Raw genomic sequence first — 22,582 nt, forward strand, 5'->3', positions numbered from 1 at the left:
GGCACTATGTTGTGATAAATTGAGCAAAATAACAAGTCATAAAGCATTGGCTTGGTATTGCTAGTGATTTATTATCTTTACCCGTTTTCCTTCTTTGAACAGCTGAAACCTCAGATGTACAATAGGTGTAAAAGTTAAATATGCATTTATTCAGTAGAATGAGCAATCCTATTGATCAAAGAATTTTATCTGATGATATCAAAAAACATATTTTGTGATTTCCAAAGCCAGTTCATCATTTACCTATTTTATACTTGCTTAGTAAATTCTTCTTTGGACTATTTGATTACAACCAGCAATAGTCTCTTAGAGCTTCCTCGTCTCATGCATTCAATTAAAGTTTGTATATAACAGTTCTCCCATAAAAAGTGTTCACTATTGAATTCGCTTGCACAGAGAACACCTGTTTGACCAAAAACACCTGTTTGCTGCTTCAAATTATCATAGGCCACGGTATTTAAGATGTAAAAATGCACAGATGAAACTAGGAATAATTCTGACCAAATACATGTTTGGAATTGTTTCTAATGATTAGTAAGTATTTTTTCTTATGGTTTTATTTCCTTAAAGAAGTTTCTACAGGAATAAGATGCTTAACTGCATTCTATTGGTACCTTATATGAAAATAAGCAGAGATACTTTACAAAGATATACCTATTTAATTAGTGAATGTAAAAGTGTAAAAGAAAGTTTGTTCAATAACTGAAGATGTTAATGGTGCAAAGTAGGAAAGGCATGTGGTGATGAATGCTTCACTTCAGCTTTCTTCCCATATTTCTCGGGTCAGAGGAAAACACTAATTGTAGACGTCTGTGTTGTTTTAAACATAAATCTCTCCCAAAAGGAAATCTTACTTAAATTCTATCATAAAAATGTCATTCAAATGACAGTAAACTCCAATCAGAGGGAATATTTGCATTTCTAAATGTTTGGACAAATGCCTTTGATCTATTCTGACTCCACCTCGGAGGAGTACAGACTAGAGACCTCCTTGGCTATAGTTACACCACACAGTGTATCTTTAGCTATGGGTTCATATGGTATTATAAGATTTTGCACTGCAGTACATCTGTAACATGCAGGCATACTACTCAGATTGAAAAAGTGGAAAGTGAGAAAATACTGAACCACAGCAAATGTTAAGCAACCTGTACTAATAGCTGACTGCCTGCATGTACCAAGATCAGAGATTCGGCAAGTCCTTTAACTTCTTTTTTTTTTTTTTTTTAAAAAAAAAAACAACAAAGTCGTGAAAAATCATCACAAGGAAACTTGCAGAAAAAAACCTTGCAGAACCCTCACACTCCCAAATGTTATTATTGGAAGGCATTATCCGGCCTGATTGCTTTTGGAGCAAATTTTCAATATGAACATTGAAAAATAACATTTTCAATATGAATTATATCTGTGACAACACTCCTGAAAACAAGCATTCAGACCAGTAGAAAACCTGTATAAAAATGTACTTGCAGGATGGAAATTAGGGCTAAGACTTTTTTACACCAAACTCAGAAATTTTTCTAAAGTGCCCAGTTCCTGGAAGACAGCGCATTCCCCAAACTTTTCAGAAAATCTGCACTGTACAATTTAAGATGCCGACCCTCTACTCATTAGGTTCTGACAAGCACAAATTCCAGAATGGGAGCTCATTGGAGACCATTAGTGCACTTTCAACATGTTCTCTTGCTGCCTCTGATGACGTTTTTACCTTCCAGGAAGGGATTTGTGCACTCGCAGTTTTCGCAGCAATAGATCAGGAATGCTGGGCATGACATCCGAGCTGCTCTTTGTCTCTTCCTCTTCAGTGGGGGAGGGGAGAGGTGAAGGACCTAAAGACATTTTCAGAGAAAAATAATCACTTGAAAACCTATGCATTAACAATAAAGTAAGCACCTCACAAGCAAACGGGACCTACTAACCTAACTGTGTCCTGTTTGAAGTCAATGGCAATTTCACCCCTGATTTCCTGGAAGCAAAAATGAACCATAACGAATGGTTGCCCATCCTCTAGTACTAAATGTTACTTGCTTTAGTGCACATGGTGATACATCACTCATCTCTTCTTTACTGCTAAAATAAAGACCACCCATCTATCTTCGAGCAGTGACAACACAAGTAACAATTGTCCTTCTTTCTGCATAAAGGACATCATACATTTACATATATTACATAAAAAGCCTGCCTAACGATGTAACAGCTCCAATGGATTTCACCAATGTAAACTTCTGTAATTGCAACGCAGTGCTACTATCATAATAATTTGACATTGTGAATAAAACGATGGAGTCAGTATATTTGATTCGTAAGATAGTAATGAAGTAGCTGCCTCTTTCCTATTGTTTAAGCAAATTATTACTTCAGTCAAAAAACATCAAGTGGCTATCATGACAATTCAAGGAAGTAAGTCTCCCTATCAAATAAACAGAAGATTTGACCTCTCACTTGTTTTCCCCACTGGGGACATGGAGCTGACCTTTAACTCTCTGATTACCATTGAAAACAACAGTTGCCTTAAAAGGGTTTGTGACGCTCATGAGACCTTGGCTAAAAAGCTGGGTAAAGTAATTCTTAGTATTTGACAATGTTTTTCCACTTACAAGTTTAAGATCTGCCAAAATTATACAGCAGACTGGTGAAATGGCAACTGCTTTACACACTCAAATTCAAAACACAGCCCACCAACAAAATTCTGGGAGATGATATATTAGCAAAGTAACAAGAACAATGCTACCATATCTAAGAATCCAAAGATAAAATCACTAAATAGAGGAAGAGGATAAAGTGCATCTTTTAATCTTGCTTTATACAGACTGAAGATGAGATTCTTTTCAGAGATAATATGAGCTGCAGTATCTGTGTCATCTCCCTGTGTAACCAAAACTTTAAGCTCTTATGAAACAGCCCAAAGCATACAACACATTGCACCTCTCACACAGTATCCTTCCACTGCTTTTCCCTGTTAGAGCACTGCACAGGACTAAAGGGATGCTCTGGGCTGATGTATAAGATGACGCACCTTTTCAAGACTAGGTGAATGTAGTCAAATCAATAGTAAAACCAAAATACAGCACCGCTTTGAGGTAGACTGCTATCATGTGTAAACAACTTCACTGAAGAACATCTATAACGGCAGCAGCCACCCAGGGAACTCCAAAGCTCTGACTCTGGAATAAGGTTAGGACAAAGGAGGAGAAAGGGATTTGAATCTCTGCCTATCCAGCTTTCAACTGCTTCAGATCCCAGAAGATTTGACAAGTTTTGGGACAAGCACCGTAACTGATTCTATCACCTGTACAGACTCGAAAGACTATAGAAGGATGTATTCCTTTCAGGAAACCTCTGCGGACGTGGCAACCAAGCACTGTCTCATTACAAGTAGCACTATAATTGTGCAAGAACAAGATTTTCTTTTTTTTCCCCCATATCAATTAATTAGAAGAAAGCTCTGATTAATAAACAAGCATTCCTTCCACCTTTACGATACTGCACCTTTTTCCTGTTCAGCTGCTTCACTAAGCTCAGGAAGTTTAAGTCCAACTAAGTTTTGATTTCTCATCAAAATATGCTCCTGTTAAGAAAAAGAGTAGCATTTATAAACATACTAGAAATGTCAATTTAAGTGTCTCCGCAACGTGAACACTAAATATTCATTTTAGTTAATAGACACAATGTAGAAAATTGTATTAAATTGTAGTTAGATATGATATTGCATTATATACACACACACAAATATTTTGATACACACATATATACTTAAACATGATATATTTAAAATGTTGTACATACTTTTATTAGCAAAATTAATGGTCATAGAAATAAATATTTGTAAAACATGCTAATTACTCATATATAAGAATTGATTTTTATTTGGTAAATGAAAGTCAATGAAAAATAAAAGTTGAATGTAGCTCTAATAATCAGCAAGTACCTCAAATGAGGGGATCGGGGAGTTCAAAAGGGACATACATAACACTGCCACTTTGTTGACTTATTCTATGGGATTTACTCACACCCAAGTTTAGCATGGTGTAGCTGCAAATTAATACTTCACTGTTCCTGTATTCTGACACCTTTCCTGACAGGCAGGAAGAATGTACTCTGGAGGATTCAACTTTGTTTCCTAATTTCTTCTCCTGTCTTCTCACTTTCTACTTTCATATTCTCAAATCTATTTAAAATCCACAAGCACCTACTTTTTAAAAGTAGACAGTTCCTTCTAGACACAGAGTTCAAATCTCTCTTAACTTGAATTGTATCTCGTGTTGCATTTGTTTTCCAATTCTAACTACCGTTTGTATTTAACAACTTATAAGACATTCAAAACTAAATGGCTCAAATGCCTGTAAAAAAATTCCCAGTAGCTGTATACTCAGAATATATAAACAAGATAAGATGAACAACTAAGTTGCCGTACCCAAGCAGTACGATGTGATTGAAATAACTTGAGTGTACAAATGGAGTTTTTTGCATATATCTCTATTGTGTTCATCTTAAAATATTAACCACTGGAGGTATAAGAAAATGTTCTTATCATGCTGTTACGGACTAAAGTTACTACTTTTTTCCCACTTTAAAGATTCTTTCTGCTGTAAATACGCATGTTATTTTCTTTATATTGCTGTCATCTCATACCATTTCTACTTTTTTCAATGTAATTTCAGTTCAATATGCTTAGGGTTTAATCCCTAATTTCAACAATCACCTTATTTCAGACAATTATTTAACGGCTGAATTATTTTTAGGTTTTATCATCTAGTTTATTTTTCATGAAGCTGAATTTTCCAATGTTTCAAGAATTAGGAACTGTCAGTCTGGCAATCCTCTAACTGCTCTTGCTCTCAGGGACACCGGTTCTAAAACATTAGGCACACAGACATTTTCTGAGTATGTGTAGTAAGAAAAAAAAATCCCATCCTCTGAGATCTTGCAAATTAGCTTTACTTCAAAGGCCAATATTCTTGAAATATTCTGAACAGGACTACTGCCCTTAAAGGGAGAATGTTAGGAGGTACAGAAGATTCAGAACCAGTAAAGTGAACCAAGTAAAAATAATTTCTAAATCCAAAGAACATTTACAAATAATATATGACACGCAGGGACTTGCAAGTCCCTTAAATAGAAGTATGGTAGCGGTCTTCTAATTTCAGTTAAAAATTTCTGCCTATATGCAGATCTCGGCCCACTCAGAAATCAATTAATCAACCAGTAGTATGCGAGGGCCTCTGGATCCAAGGACAATTCTGAAGGAGCAATAAAAACATAGCACAGGGGAGAAAAGGAAATGCAAGAACATAAATACCCCTTTTCAAGATGTTTGTTGTTACATCCTCAGGAAGGAAAGATTTTTCAGATGTCGATTTTTCTTTAGAAATCAAAATAGATCATTTTATTTCCCAGTATGCTTAATAAATGACATGACCATTAATAAACAGCTTCCTGTTTATTAGGTCATGCACACTATCCAAAAAAATATGTATTGTGCTTTATACTCACCTTTCTGTTAGTCTTTGACACCAGTATGACAGTTATGCCTAGGGGCGAAAACTGCATGTGCAAGAGCATAGTTGATGCATATTTGAAGAGACAAATTTTCTTGAACAGAATTAAGAATAGAGTAATTCCACAGAACTTAGTCTACAATTTAGTAAAATTGAAAAGGGAAAAATATGATACAATGCTAGGCTGGATCTTGCTGAAGCTGTTTCACCCTGCATTAACATACATTTCTCAATGATAAAACTGATATACGCAAGTTCAAAGGAGTAAGATATAAAAGTATTTTTAAAACAGGATACAACTGATAAGCAGGACTCACCTCTCTGAGCTTTGTGAGTTTCTGCATTCTCACGGGTTGAACTTGGATTTGGAGGTCTTTGAATGCTGATGCTTTTAATTGATTGCCAGATTTACTGGCAACGGTAATGCTTTTATCTTCCTCAGATGGTAATTTAAAAGGTGCTTTATCTTTCTGTCCAGGCTCCAAGCTATCCCATGACACAGCTCGTAGCAGAGGAGGACGGAGTCCGCACACTTTAAATTCAGGTTTACACAAAACTTTATGGTCCCTAGTTTCTGGAATAGAAATTTTTAGTTTTTGGTCTATATTTCCTATTCCTGGTCCCAGTAGGTGGGTTCTTAAAGGAACATCAATTTCCTTTACTTTCTTGAGGAATGGTTTTCCAAGTTCACTTTCACACACATTCATGGAAGTGTTAAGAGACATTCTGCCATTATCACTACCTGCAGTGGAAGATTTAGGTAAAGGATCCATATGCTGACGTGGATCGAAGTTTTCTTTTTGTTCAGAGAGTTTCTCTTTGGAGTTTTCAAAACCAGCAGAACGAGGAACCAATCTTCCCTGAGAAATCTTTCTTTGATCATTCAGCCGTCGATCAACTAATCCTTTTGCAGCATTCTGAAAGCAGAGTGATAAACATAAAACAGAGAAACAGGTGCTAATTTCTCTTTTACCCTGCCCCAAAGATAGATTTTCATTTTAAAGAGCCATTTTCTTTATTAGAGTCATTTGCTTTTAAACTACATGCTGCTGACAAGCGATTTTTAAACAGTACTTGAAAAAATTACGAATCTCTTCTTTCTATTTTTGAAATTACCTCCTCTCACTCCAGAGCCCATTACAGCAATCTCACATAGCCAAGTTACTCATCCTCTCTTTTTAAAGTCTGCTCAGGTACACAACTTTAACCCTGTATCTTTTAGCACTGTAAGTTTCCAGATTTCTACCTTTGATTATGTTTTCTATTAGCCCCTCAATTCCCAGAGTAAAAAATTATGAGCTTGTACACATACTGTTATTTTCCTTCCACGTTTCTCATGTCTCTGTGTCCCTTTCTACCTGTCTTTTTACTAGTATTTTCAATTGTATATAACTAAATGGCCCTGGAAAGATTCATTAATACAGACTTCAATAGTCTGATCAATCCATACCATATTTTTTTAATGCTCTAACATTTTTGAAGGAGTTCTCAGTTGTATTACAATTTATTCTCTATTCTTTTATTGTGCCTTGGGACAAGTAATTTGCATGTTTTATTAGGTGCATAGGACAGGCAGCTTAAACAATACAAGAGCTAGAAGTCAGAGATAAGGCTCTTGCTTATAGACTTTAGGGCTAAGCAAGGCAGGTAGTGGCATATTTCTCTTCCTATTCTCACTGTGATACAGCAGAGATGACTGAGGCAGGTGCATTGAACAAACGCATGCAAATCATTCAAAATCTTGCGCATTACCACAGGCTGTAATTCAGCTACAATCTCCACAGCAGAACATGTGTCCAAGCTTGACTACTTTGGTATGGTCTGTATTTCAGTTTATGGCAACTCTGTCAGAAATGTAAGGCAACAGACAAACCTCTTAAAATGCTTACCTCTGTAGAGTGCCTGTCATCTTCTTTCCCAATTCTGTTATTCTAGCAAAAAAGTGGGTGAGGGAAAAGTTATTTGTCTTGCAGTATAAATGTGGAGGAAAATCTTATAAATCTTACATAAAGATTAATGGATGAATTTTAAACATCTTAACATTTTTAACATTGCTTGTAACAATTATTTATGAAGATTTGTCAGAATTTATCCCCCCACAGACTAGTATGATTTTAGATCTTTCCCTTTTTCAGTTCTTCACAGTTCTCTCTGATTCTTCAGAACTCATTACTGCACTTTGGTCTTCTGACTTAACATTTATCACTCATTTGGCAGAAAAAAGCATGTCAATGATCCTATCTTGCTATGCAAAATGATAATGAAAACATCCTGCTTTACTTAAGGATGAATAGGACAGTATAGTATAATATGGCAGTGCAACGATTACTATACTGTGCAGGGTAGTCAGCTTTTTCTTACCTGCTCTGAAGACACTGACTCTACGCTAGTGGTTGTACCTAAATCAGACCCTAGAAAGACATAAATGATTAATCCTGATTTGTTGGCTACAAAATTTACTGAGCAATAACAAATACATGCAGACATACCCACATACACTACATTAAGGTCAAAATTTAAATGCATAATATATGAAATTTATAAGGGAAAAATAAAATCTAAAATATGGTATGTGAATGACCATTAAAGCTTCAGTTATTGAAAAGGACTAAAAAATAAAGAACAAGTACCCTAATTGCATCATAGGAACAAAATACAATATTCAAAAATATATAAAACGTATAATGTTGGCATTCACGAGGTCTGTTGTACACAAGAACAGATATTTCTGAAGGGATAGGGTCTGACTTCAAGAAATACTAAAAATGCATTTTTGGTGAGTTTTAAAGATTCTCCTGTGTGTTCATTTTTACCTGATGGAACTGGAAGAGTGAGAGAGTTGCTCCGAGATGCTACTGGTGAAACTTTAGGACTAAGCGTAGGGGAAACTGCTTCATTAAAACAAAGACAAAACAAAATAAGGTCATTTTGTTTTCTCGGCTTGTGGTTTCTGAATTTTTAAAATTCAAGACATATGTTTGTCCACAGCTTGATAAGCCATTTCAATTGCCTAGTTGTTCCTGAGGAACTTTGAAAACTAGGACAAAAAAAGGCTTTTATTAGGTTTTGAAATGCCACTTCAAAACAAAATTCTGTCTTAAAACTTGTTTGAAGTTTTTTGGAGCAAAATGCATTTTTAAATTAATTTTTCCTCTTTTTCTAAGTACATCGTGAATCATTCTTTTATGTTTGTTCCTCGTTTTTGGAGGGGCAGTGCATATAGCCTCATCAATCTGAAAGGAATCTATTTCATTAGAATTGTGTTAAGTCAAATATATAAGACTTTAAAACCTATTTTAAGTTCCTCATGAACACTTTGGGAGGAGGAAAAATAGTAATTTCATTTTTTGGTCAATTTTTTAAAGTTGATCTAGCCTGATTATATATAGAATAAATATCTGTGCACAATTATGTCCACTAAGGGGAACAGGGGGAGGTGACTATCAATATTTTGCCACTAGCATTTCATTATGTGTATAAAATATACTTCAGGCATACTTCAGAAAATCATTACACATGGTAAATTTTGATCAACAACTCAGAAGCTAATAGAAATATTTCCTGCGTTCTTGCTGCAGTATTTCATCCAGGCACTTGAAAAACTTACAGTCTTTTCCCATTGCATGTATACACAGAGATTGGCCATTTCTGTTTAACACTGAATCTGTGAAGAGAATGATACTGACTTTCAAATGAACAAGGAGTATGCATGCATTACACACAACGTATTGGTGCATTTGCCTATCTTGGAAGTAGAACAGAAATTCCTGTTTTCAGAACCTGCACCTACCTGTAGGTGACTCAGGAGGGCCACTTCTTGACTTTCTGCCTCTGCGCATTAGAAACCTCTCGCTCACTTTCTTTGCTTCTTCTAGTAATTCAAGATTCTTCTTTTTGTCTTCCTCAGATATTTTGACATCTGGCAGCTGATCATTTACCAGATCAATCACATGACCACTGTTGTCTGGGTACAAAACATCAGAATTAGAGTTGTACATCACATATGCAGATAGCTGGCATGTTTCTGAGCAACAGAAGTACAAAATGTATCTATAAAATCAGCTTAGAGCTTGCATTAATTAAATATTCATGACTAATCATTTTTAGTGTTATCTTCTCAAGTTTAGAGTAGGTCCTCAAGACACAGGTAACCAGTTGAGATTAAATCAACAGAATCGGGGATGATCTCAACTGGCTTCCTGATGCATTCCCATAATTTTCTAATTTACCACTGTGAAAATATCTCAGCTAGAATCTTAGAGCGCATTTCTTTTGTTGACTACATTTCTCCTGAGTTTTTTATGTCTTTTTTCAGGGTTGAAAACCCACCAACTCACCTGGCAAGGATTTATGCAAACTAATATTAACATCTATCAAATCATATATAGAGTAAGGTGCAAAGAAGTACAGAGATTTTTTTCTATACAGATAGAATGTCTTTTTCTGCTGGTAAAAAGCTGGTTAAAGCTGGTTAAAATTGCAGGCAGCAGAAGCTGAATAGCCAGTCTAAGACTTATTAGGCTGCTTCAAAACACAGAGTTATCAATACCTACAAATTTTGCAGACTGTCAAGAATTTTCCAATGGAACTGCAAATACCCTTGCTAAAAAACAGCACTGAAGATTGCCAATAAGCAACTGTGAGTTTCCTTTCCTCAGGTCCACTTATGCTGGTATATTAGATGTAATCCATGATCACAAACTGAAAGTCACTCCCCTAACTTCCCCTAAACCTTTAATTTAGTGCTTTGCTTCCCTGACAATTTTTATTTAGTTGGAGAAAGGATCTGCTATTCCTTAGCTGCCAAATTGATTAAAAACAACAAAAGCTTCAAGCACCAATTTTTATAATTCGTTAGGCTACCATAAAGCAAGAAATACTACCTGTTGTCAGAAAGGTCTTTTCCTTGCAAGATAATATACAGGTATCATACAGGTTAGTATAAAATACATTTAGGTTAGTACAAAAAAGTTACCTGAAAACAACACGTCAAAGAAAGGAAAAGCACGTATTGACAATGTAGCGTGCAAAAGCCTTCCACGGACTGACAGACTCTAGAGACTAGGAACCCTATCTGATCTGCAAGAACCGATAAACTCAAACCACCAGGAGTCTGCTCGGTCTGTACAAGGTCACATATACTAGCATCAACAACAGGCTTGGTAGCTCATACATACATATGGGTATTAAAATCTCTCTCTACATATATAAATAAACAAAGCAACAATATAGAATACAATACTGAGAATATAACATCACTGTCTATTTGTCAGCCATAAAATATCAACTGCATTTTTGGTTTTGCTTTATTCTAGTTTTCTAACTTTTTTTTTCATTTTTCCCTTTCAAGAGGAGCTGTTCTCTGCTAATTCCTCCATCCCTTGCACGCAGTAGCATAAACATACAATCTCTTCTTCAACTTCTACTTCACAGGAAGTATGTAAATAGAGATAAGTAATGATCCAGATGCAAAGATACTAGGATCTTTGTCACTGACTTCAACAGAATGAGAGCATTTGTCACAGTTTGCAGTACTCACAAACCTGCATCCACATCATTATTGCCCTCGAAAAATCTGCTGTATTGGTAGCTACAGGAAAACCAATAGAATAGTTGTGTAGTAAGAGACATGTTAGAAAAGTGAAGAATTAAAGACAATCTTCCTTTGGTTAGCTAGTTTTCATTAAAGGTTTAATTTGATAATATGATAGCCAAATGCAATGATTTGAGACTTAAGCACCTGTTATACTCTCCTTTAAAAATTATATTTGCTCACAAATAATTAAAATCAGTATTTCTAAACAGTATTTTGCATACAGCAAGAATTTTAAGGTGGTATAACTTGCTTTCTTCCAAAATATGTGAAGCTAGAAACTGAAGCTAACAACTTTATGCAATTAGTGCCACCTACACTCCCTGCATCTACTTGCCTGCAATCTGCTTATGACCGTACACACAAAGAAACTGCTGTCAATATAATCAGACCCTACATTCAGATCTTGACTGTGTGTCACACTTTTTCCAAAAAGACATCCCAGTTCAAATGAACAATCACTTCTTACCAACAGAAGTCAATGAACTACTTGAATTCCTACTGGTACGGTTAGATTGTCGCCGATGAGGACTGCGAGGCCTAGAAGGAAAGAATGGGCAAAAATTATGGGACTATGTCTCACACACACATGAGTGCGCACACACACTCAAAAAGCAATACTACTCCTCTTTAAGCATTTAATATGAAAAGAGAGAGTACTTGTCCTTGATCAAAAATAAATTAAAAAAAATCCGTTGGAACGTTTTGAGATTCCCATGAGTAAACTAAGTATCCTTCATTAGAATATGATCCAGTTAAAACTAATTCCCATTCACTGGGGACCAGACTGAGCCAAAATAACCATTTGTTTTGGTGCAGTTTCTCTCATCTCTCAAAATGGAGAAAACAAGAAAGCAGAAAATTGCAGAAGTTGCTCTCAAACACCGGAAGTTTTGACTTTTGCTGAAAGCTTCATATAGAGAAAGCTGTCAATTTCTTAGTAGAACTACTTTTTCAGTTCATAATCCTAACTTAAAATTCATGTTAATATAGTACATTACAAAGACAGTCCTCAGTTTACCTATACTGTTAGTGCTCCCTAAACTAAGTTCTACAACTGAAATAATTTCTTAGTCTCTCGCATTACCACTCAGTTTTCTGTCAGCTATCAACAGCAATATGGAAACTTTCTAGATTCAAAACCAGATCAAAGTCTCAAATCGCTGCCAAAAATTACGTGGTGATCTAGCAAATAATGCTGCTTCTAAGAGGTTTTGTCATAATTTTGACCTTTAAACACTCTTGAAGTTTAGAGAAGTACATTTCAAAGTACAATGCAAATGACAGTGTAGATTTTATTAATACTTTCTGGTTAGTTTTCTCACATTTTAAGTCTAATAGCAGGTCTATAAATTAAAATTTTAATACATTTATAATACATGCAATGATTTCCCTCCTTTGGAAATACACTTGCCCCAAAAATAAGCCTTTCTATACAAATTATCACACGTGGCAAGTGCATGTTTTCACAAAAATCACATTTCCTTTCCTTGTAGGTACATTTCAGCAATTTAAGCAGCATACAGATGTCTGAAACATTGGGATACTGGGTACTAAACTGAGAAAAAACCCACATTGGGCATGTACTTCAGGAAAATATTTTTTTGCCTTTGTTTATTCTGTTTCAGTTGCTCATAGAATAGGTAAAGGTTAAAATATGGAAAGGAGGAGAGGTTTTACACAATACCTAATTGCGTCACGATCACAGTTTTCTTTGTAGTGATATAAAGTGTAACACACACCATCACATACTTACAAAAGAATTTGATAGAACAATTATTTCCTCACTGAGCCATACTTGATTTTCAGAAGAATGGATTTCAAAAATTCAAGAACTTTTTGATCCAAATTAGGCAAAATATGTAATCGGCATTTTTGTTTTATTTGCAAACTATGCTATTTTGAAAGTTTAGAAAACTTAAGGTAAATTTAAAGAACACTGAGTTTTGATGGCAGGATTAGAACTAAATGCAAAGAAAACTACTCTTTTAATATCAATTATATTCCCACCACATCCCTCTTTCCAGCATGCAAAAATCGTTGTCAAATTGCAAATACATACGATCCAGTTATAATCAGAGCAATAATATTTTAATATGATGTACATTGCAAAGGAGATTATTCAATACACAGCCCCTGGAATTACTGTACAATATACACATAGATTGCTAACATATTATGCAGTACCTGCTAACCAGATTTTTATCAATTTCTACATCTGGTGTAACAGCATTCTCTGGAAGAACAATAGAAGGTCTACTGCATGCTGTCACTTCAACAGTAGTGTCCTGAATTGTGGGAGACAAATATAAAAATTAGTTAAACAGCAATTCAAAACACTGAATATTTTTCTATGATAAATCAAATGTTAATTACAAGCCTATATCTAAAATTGTTTAGAAAGAAATTATGGAGTCCTTGACTATCCATTTTCTTTACAAAGGTTTATTGCAAAAGGTTAAATTCAACAATCATGTAATGTCTAGGCAATCTCTAGAATAGTACCCATTAAAACAGATTTTTCATGTACAAGCCTGCTCTTCTACTGAAATATACATATAACACTTACTGAAGTAATAAGAGCTGAATGCATGCAAGAACAGTAAAGAACCATGTACAAAAGCTGCCAGATTAAGCATACAAACCTCTAAATAGCACTAGAATGCAAGGACTGCTTGAATAAGTGCTAACTTTATATGCACTACACAAAAATACAGAAAATTGTTTCCCATATTTTTTCTATTAATCAGAAAAGAAGCTGCAATATATAAATAAAAAGCATAATTTTTAAATGACAAAAGGAACTGGCATTGAATATAAATTTATACTCTGTAAAAGAGAGAGAGGGAGCAAGGGGAGCAAGGGGGGAGAGGGGGAGCAAGGGGGGAGAGGGGGAGCAAGGGGGGAGAGGGGGAGCAAGGGGGGAGAGGGGGAGCAAGGGGGGAGAGGGGGAGCAAGGGGGGAGAGGGGGAGCAAGGGGGGAGAGGGGGAGCAAGGGGGGAGAGGGGGAGCAAGGGGGGGAGAGGGGGAGCAAGGGGGGAGAGGGGGAGACGGGGAGCAAGGGGGGAGAGGGGGAGACGGGGAGCAAGGGGGGAGAGGGGGAGACGGGGAGCAAGGGGGGAGAGGGGGAGACGGGGAGCAAGGGGGGAGAGCGGGAGAGGGGGAGACGGGGAGAGAACAAGTTTAATTCCACATCTTGATGTACTTTCCATCATGGTAAAGACAACCACCTGAAGAGCAGTGAACTGCTTCTTGAGAGTATCCTTCATGAAGATGTATCAAGCTGGAATAAAGACCTGTGGATTTCTCATAAGTGGTTGGGAAATGTTGACTCTTACCCCTTTTTACTATATTCAGATTCATAAATAGTCACCCCTGAACTGCTGAAAGGTTACATAAGCACCCTGATGGTTACAGTAAGTCAAGACGCTGGAACAAAGTGATTCTCATAAAATTATGTGGGGGAGGGTGACCAAGCAGGGAAGTGTAGGTGCTTCTTCTGGACACAGCAAGTACTGTGTTTTATTTAGTTATTTTGCATTTAAATTTTTATTCAAACTACTTCCTCAAAATCCACAATAAATATTTTACTTGGTATTGCTTTCAATAGAGCTTGATTCTCAATACTTGCCAGTTTTCTAAAAGAATGAGCAACTTTGCTATCTGTGGCACAAATCCATATACGTTCAGGGCTATAAACATCATTTTGCTTTTCTTGAGATAGTATTTGCTTCCGATCACACTTATAACTTTTAGGCATTAAGAAGATAAGTTACACACTTGAAGTTTACCACAAATATAATAAATTCAGAACAAAAATATAGTGTTTTTAGTACTATAATATATGAAACAGATAATTAAAGTTCTTATAAAAACACTGATTTAGACATCTAGGCATGTCTAAAGCCATATGCTTCATATGATGGTTCATAGCTTAATAGGTCAACATTTTAGGGCAGAGAAATTTTGCAACAGAAGTTTAAATTATTTCAAACAGAAGTTACCAATAAGTAACTTTAAAATGAAATAAAATTATATAGGATGTCACAAGGATGTGACAGCAGTAAAACTTCAACAAGCAGTATGTTTCCTAACCAGGTGTGAATTCAGAGAGCAGGTGTGAGGCACACATGTTCCCCTCAGCATTTCTACTTCTCTGTGCTCTCTAATGCATCTTGCTTAACCTGTATCACTAAATTTGTAACAGGAACAATGGCATTAACAGAATATGCCCAAAATTCAATGTGCTCTAGAAGTTTGCCTCAACTGTAGGCAAAACATCTAGCAGGATAGTCAGAGAACGTTTCATTGTTAAAAGTAGTTTCCATTTAAATGGGTGTAAAACCTACATCTAGAAAATACTAAAATGGATATAAACTGCAGCTTGAAGCTGTAAAAGATGTCTGTATACTTACAAGACAGAAAGTAAGTATATGGTCATTTATACTGATTTTAAAATATTCAGAAATGCTTATGGCAGCACAAATACAAACCCACAGTAAAGGAATATAACTAAACTTGACAAACTACACACTAAAATATCAATAAACAGTACAAGATTTGCCTATAAGCATGATTTTGCCCTCTTCAAATATAGTCACAATGAAATCTTTAAAGATGTGATCACCTACATCTTTGGCAAAGGATCGGGTTTGTGTATTCAATGAGGTTTGTAGAAATGGCTTGTTTATAGATTTGAAAGGTATTAAATAAATAAGGAAAGGAAGGGTAATCATAGTTAAAGAAACTTTCATTCTAGCATTGCCTAAGCTTTTGATACTCTTTACCAATATTCACTGGCAATACTTTTTGAAGATAATTTTTAAATAAGACCATTCTTCAGAGATTGTTAAAAGATTACCATCCAGATTAACATTCATGTAGCCCTCCTTAAGATTTTTAGAGCTCTTCCAGTCTACTGAAAGCACTGTCATCTTCCAAATGAATCGTTATAACAGACGAGGAATGATTAGCAGCAAATAGCTCTCTTGCCTGCTAGTACCACTGTCCTCATCCACTCCATGTTTTTTCATTCCAAGTCATTCTCCCTCAAAAATTTAGGGATAAAATGTTTCTTAATATTAGAAATTAACAAAAGCATATTAACTTGACTACAGTAAAATAAACCCTCATAAATTAAAAGATGGAAATGATTAAAGGCAACATCTGACTTATGCTGGGAGAAATCATTTTATATGAAACATTTCTATAGGTTTCAATACTGGAAGTGTAACAGGACACACTGAGTTCAGCTACACACTCTTAACTCAAATAACAAGGTGCTAAAGTGCTTTCAATTAGGCTCTCATTCCAATGACTGCTCTCATGCCAATACCAATAAAAATTTTACATCTACTTCCCTCCAGAACAGAGCTAATGAATAGTTTGGTGAACATAGTTCAGAGTTAGCGAGAACGCTCAACACAAGCTGCTTCAAGACAAAACTGAAGTAGTAACCAAGATTTTCTTTCTCAAAATGAGTAAGGGAAACACAATCCTGAGCCTTCCATCGTATCAGGGATGACTGAAGTGAACAAGAAATTATATGATAAGTTCACTCCCAGAAGTGTTTCGTGGATGTGTGTGCATTTGTTTGCATGCAAGGGAAAGGTGGAGGCCCATCTCCTGAAACAGGACGAGGAACCTGTTAGACCAAGAGCACTGCAGAGGAGATTCCAAACTTGGAAAGTGTTTCTTAAGGGCAGAAAATAAATTGCGCTGGAAACAAGTCTGCCAGTTGTTAGATCCTTCTGATGCCTTCTCCTGGCTTGTCACTCTTCCTTTCACCATGTTAAGTGAAGCAAGCTCATAATTAAAACCTTTTGCTCTTATTTTGAGCCCTAATTAAAAATGACTTTACAGAAGCTTTCGCTATTAGAGCGGTACAGAACTACTTAATTTATCAATTTCAGCTATGCTAGTCCTAGCCATGCTGTGGAATTCAGCCTGTAGCAAGACACAAGAGTGTTAACTAATATGGCCAAGGTCAAATCTGCAGAATACTGGCTAGTTGCAACCCTCAACTATTTAAGCAGGCTCTTTAGCAGTGTGTTGGTTAAAGTCCTCCCACTGTTATTTTGTGCCTAAAAATAATATTTATCTTTAAAAACAAAACAAACAAACCCAAAACAACCAACATTTTGCAGTTAACTCATCCTCCACAAACTGTCACATTGTAGCTTATTTCAGACCTAACTCTAAAAAGGCCAGCATATGTCTTGATTTTTTTTTTTTTAAATGATAGGTAGTTGGAATGTTGCATTTCTCCCATTCAGCAAGCACGGCCAGGCTTATGTTTGGCTAGTTTTTTTTTTTGCATTTTTCTCTCTTCTGGTATGTTTTACCCAGCAAATATTTTGTACTCTCAAAAACATTTTTCACATGTGTGTATAAAAAAAATTGTCTTGACCTCAAATATATTGTCAAATAACGATCTAGTAAACTTGCATCCATTGTGTTTATCTTAAGCCAGGAAATTAACACTCAGCACAAAGCGCACTTTAGATGGAACACATGACTAATCAATGCGGGTTCACTGCAGACAGTATTTTCCTACAGTGTTAAAGTAGCGGATGTTTTCACCCAGAGTGTAGAATACAGTGTCCTCAAGTCCAGTGACAGCAATCCATTTTCCTACATTTTTTAACTAAGGATGTGCCTGAATACAGATCCTCTCCTCCTTCATGCCAGGTTGCATAAAACACATGATCTAGATGAACTGCTCAGCTAAGCAAACAATACATTTTACAAAAACTATTAAAACATAGAATTATTTTATCAGTAAAATAAATTATTCGAAAGGAAGAACTGCCATCACGTACTCAATTTTATAATTTATCTGAAAATAATTATAAATATGCATATGCAACATGTCAGACTAATGTAGCGAAGCAACTAATGTGTCTGGAGAGCACCCATTCATATTCTCTGTAGTTCTATTTTATGTTCAGTTACTACTGTGGCAAACAAAGTACTGAGAAATACTGAAGAACATGATTTCCATCCTTATGCACACGTGAATGAGGTAACATCTCTCATCTGTGGAGGCAATACTAGATATTTTAAGACTACAGTGTAGGACAAAACCAAGTTCTCTTTCCACAGGTTAAAGTTTTCTGGAATTACAACACAAAGAACATTTTTGGATATCTGTAAAATAAATGCTTCAGAAGAGATAGATACATAAACCTCCAAAACACACGGATAAATGACTGCTTCAGAAACTTCAGTTGTAACATGAGTATCAATAAAATACCTATGTAACGACTGCTTACTCTGGCAGGAGTAGAACAGGAAGTGTGTTGTGCCCCTTTGGGTTGTGCCTCGTCCTCAGGTAGCGTTGGCATGGCAGGCAGTGCAAAACACGTCGTACTGCAGCGCGGACTAACGCAACCATGCACCGCTGAGGGAGGCTGCTTCAAGGTAGCCTGAAGGGATAAGCGTTGAGAGGCCTTATGATCCACACGCTGTGTTAGATGCCAAAAATACAAAATGAGGTCTATTTCATAATCTGTGTTCTAACATTGAGATCACTTTAAAACAACAAACAGTACTAATTTTAAAAAATAAAAAGTGTCTTGAGTTTTATTAACTAAAGCTTTGAAGATCAAGTATAATCTAGTAAATGCATTTAAAAAGGACTTTTTTTTTCTTGCTTGCTATACCCACCTTTTCCCTCCATTTTACAGGGTCTTTTTGGCTACTACAACTGTTTCAGCTGTGTTTAAACTACCCTCTCCAGCATCCTCGAAAAGAGGATGGATATCCATAAAATGCCTTTTAGCAGCTAATACAGCCCTAACGCATTAAGGAACACAATCTCAGATCTCAAAGACAGAAAAATCTTTAGGAGCAAAACCAGAAACCCAGATGGTAGCACTCTTCCTTTGAGCCAAAACAAGGTCTAAGGGAACTGTGCAAAGACTTTACAAAGAGGTTCTTGGCGTAGGTCTTCGTAAGACAACACTGCAGGACATTTTCAAAACAAAATAGCAATAATGACTGATTAGCAAAATATTCACTGCCAGTTAGATGAGGTAATTCCTGTTACTCACATCAACTTTAGCTATTGCCTTCACGACAATACTATAAGCATTAAAGCCTATCAAACGGTTAGAAGATGGAATATACATTCTTCCTTACAGTTACAGTAGACATATTAAAAGACTTACTGTGACACCTACCGGGGAGTTAAGGAACAGCACTAAAACAATTTAATTATATGCAGGCACAACCAAGTAAGATTATTATCAGAGATATAATTTGTTGCACAGTTCCTGATTGTACTAGCAAGATGTAACTATATTCACTTTACAGTTCATTGGAGATTTACAGCCACTCACTAACACAGTAAAAATTTGAATAGAAGGCCAGGGAGACAAATATACCCAACAAGCACCTGTTCAACCTCCAAAACACTTCATCATCTCCCAAATCTGAAATACTAATCTCATCTTTACTGTTTTGTTATTTAGGAAATCAAGATGAGGGGAAAAAGGTGGTGATTGGGAAATGATTTAAAGTTCAAGGCCTTTAACAGAGTTCTACCATCCATTTCAGGACAAGGTATGGCAAACAAACATTCAGGAACATGTTTGTTTATCCAGACTGATGATTAAAACTGTCATAACATTTAGATTAATTAAAAACAATGACAACAAAGTCACCAGAAATACTTAAGTAGCCTCAGAAGTGACAGGTTCCTCGCCTCAGCTTTCACAGAAGTTAAAACCTACAGGGATCTGAAACATTTTGGGCTACAGTAGCAGCTAAGACCAATGCATTTATTAGATTTGTTTCACATAATACTGGAAACTGTATATTTCTTTTGCTAAGAGAGTCAGAAATAAAGTCTCCTCATATGAAAATTAATGCAGAATGAACAGTGTGTTAAAGGGGAATTAAAGGGTCAAATATGTACACAAGGGTTAGTATGTTTAAAAACAATAGTAATTCCACTGAAGTTCTTTAATAAGGATAATAGAAAAGGTACAAAAGAAATGACCTGATTATGAAGACCAAGATATTCTTATATTTCACTTTTTCCACACTAAATGTAAGTTTTTTCAGAAGTAGAATATGCTAATCATTGAAGGTAGATCCTACGAGTTTCAAGGATTTATGCACATATGGAACATATTAAGGGTGAAATTTTAAGTCTACTGACTTGCCTGGAAATTCACTTATGTATTTTACCCATCTCTGACTTCAAAAAAAAGTAGAGGGTGTATTCCACAAATAAATGTAAGATTTTAAAATAGGCAAAATATCTTTAAAGTTGCTACTATGATGTAAAGTAGACATATATGAGTATGTACATTTTAATGAACTCAGAGAGATCAGGCAAATAATGGTAACACCAAACCTCTGTGCATTTCAATAGCTAAATATTCTTGAATCAAACACGAGTTACCAACTATTAAAATCACAGGAAGAGGAGACACAGCCAAGGTAACCCAGGAAGTGGCATGAATTTGTTTTCATCTCTAACAAAATCCTGGCATTTGAAGACATTTATGACTTCTGCAAGAACATAAAACATTCAAATAAATAAATAAATAAAAGAACAAAAGAAGATACAAAGGAGGATGTTTATATAACCGATGAGTGATTGCTCTATTAAGTTAGAATGGTTCTGATTGGCTCAAAAACCAGAACGCTGGCCCTGAAAAATCAGGCCTGTCCAAAGTGTATTTGTTGAGTCCTATGTGGAGTAGTATGAACATCAGTTCATTTCCTGCCTTATTTAAGTCCCTAATACATACTAAACTTGAAGTAATGGAAGTCAAATTGAAACAAGAGAGACTTTAAGCACAAAGTTCAGTTCATTTTTTCAGATTGAAAAAAGCAAAACAAATCTTTTAAAAGAAAAAACAAATGGAAAAACAAAATATAGGCTTATCTCAGAATAGAAAAGGATAAATCATGAGTTGTGTTGTCTTAGAGACATGGCACAGAAAGTACAGCCAAGGGAGAATGGAGGATAGAGAGATGAACTTATGCCACATTAGTAACATCCTGATTTGGTGCGGACTGAGTTCAGCCACTAACACAACTAGGAACTTAGTCCAACTTCCTTACAGAGCTATCTTATAAACAGGAAACACTTCCAAAAATTTGTGGTGCTCATCAGAAGAAAAATTTATTCTTTTGACCTTCCTTTTGTTCCCAATACCTCTCTCCTAAAACCCAACATCAAGGTCTCTACTGGAGCAGCAAAAGTTTGCCTACAACTATTCGTATTCTGAAACAAATGCCACACTTGCATTCCCTTGACTATACTCTTGCATCAATAATTAGGCATCAATAATTGGATGCTACTTATCAGTATTTCAAAAAAATAAATAAGCAAATGGCTTAATTCATGAACTATATGGACTAGGATTCCTGAATGTTTTCAATATAAAAGCTACTTTTAACCTGTACAGGATTCTTGAGGAAAGAGTCACTAAAGGATCTGACCTACTGATTTTGCACTGCCTAAACAGCCAACACGACACATGTAGTAAGCACAAACGGATATACTCAATAGAGAAGTCATGTTGGGCAAGGGGAGTTTGGCCACTTCCTGCATCAGTTACTACTTTGTGATACAAAAGTAGGAGACAGGAAGGTTTACAAAGGATGGAAGAACAAGATACTGGTGAAGCAACACTCTTGCACTATTGCTACAGTGACCCTCTCCAGCTGGCTGACTGTACAATTAAAATAGCCCTAGTAATTGTCAGCAAGAGTCAGAAAAAGGAGTGTATCAACATACAGAAAAGGAGGGCATCATTGGAAAGTTTTAACAAGAACTACAAGTATCCTGGAGCTTGTATGAGATGCATAAAAAGAAATTACTCTGATAATTCACTTTGTGCAAGATTAATCTTTTCCCCTTCAGTAGGACATTAGGAAGCACCAGTGAAACCTTGAAACCTGTTCCACACATCTGTCTGCAAAAGCAGCCTACAAGCTTACTGAGTCCTGAGCCAAAGTGCATAGAACATGATTATCCTAGAATCATAGAATGCTTAAGATTGGAAGGGACCTCTAGAGATCATTTAGTCCAACCCCCCTGCACACGCAGGGTCACCTAGAGCACGTGGCACAGGACTGCGTCCAAGCGGGTTTTGAAGATCTCCAGAGAAGGAGACTCCACAACCTCTCTGGGCAGCCTGTTCCAGTGCTCTGTCACCCTCACTGTTAAAAAATTTTTCCTTAAGTTTCTGAGGAACTTTTGATGCTTTCATTTGTGGCCATTTCCTCTAGTTCTGTCAGTGGCCCCCACTGAAAAGAGGCCAGCACCATCCTCCTCACTGCCTCCCTTGAGGTACTTAAAGACACTGATCAGATCCCCTCTCAGCCTTCTCTTCTCCAGGCTGAACAGGCCCAGCTCCCTCAGCCTCTCCTCATAGGGCAGATGTTCCAGGCCCCTGATCATCCTTGTGGCCCTGCGCTGGACTCTCTCCAGCAGCTCCACATCCCTCTTGTACTGTGGAGCCCAGGA

General features: G+C 36.3%; 1 protein-coding gene across 1 annotated transcript in view; it reads right to left on the reverse strand.

Moving 5' to 3' along the window:
• The window catches only part of IRAG1 (inositol 1,4,5-triphosphate receptor associated 1), a 51,850-nt gene that overhangs the window by 10,042 nt on the left and 19,226 nt on the right, over positions 1 to 22,582 (reverse strand). Inside the window, exons 2-11 of the mRNA XM_010213191.2 lie at positions 18,366 to 18,518; positions 13,279 to 13,379; positions 11,561 to 11,631; positions 9,289 to 9,462; positions 8,312 to 8,389; positions 7,860 to 7,909; positions 7,388 to 7,429; positions 5,816 to 6,415; positions 3,490 to 3,568; positions 1,709 to 1,829 (exon numbers count right to left, since the gene is read on the reverse strand). Coding sequence (XP_010211493.2) covers positions 1,709 to 1,829; positions 3,490 to 3,568; positions 5,816 to 6,415; positions 7,388 to 7,429; positions 7,860 to 7,909; positions 8,312 to 8,389; positions 9,289 to 9,462; positions 11,561 to 11,631; positions 13,279 to 13,379; positions 18,366 to 18,437 — 1,388 coding nt within the window. The 5' untranslated portion in view covers positions 18,438 to 18,518. The remainder of the gene's footprint in view (positions 1 to 1,708; positions 1,830 to 3,489; positions 3,569 to 5,815; positions 6,416 to 7,387; positions 7,430 to 7,859; positions 7,910 to 8,311; positions 8,390 to 9,288; positions 9,463 to 11,560; positions 11,632 to 13,278; positions 13,380 to 18,365; positions 18,519 to 22,582) is intronic.

Source organism: Tinamus guttatus, unplaced genomic scaffold, assembly GCF_059628265.1.
Source record: "Tinamus guttatus ecotype Peru unplaced genomic scaffold, ASM5962826v1 Tinamus_guttatus_pri_ptg000240l, whole genome shotgun sequence".
Taxonomy (NCBI): domain Eukaryota; kingdom Metazoa; phylum Chordata; class Aves; order Tinamiformes; family Tinamidae; genus Tinamus; species Tinamus guttatus.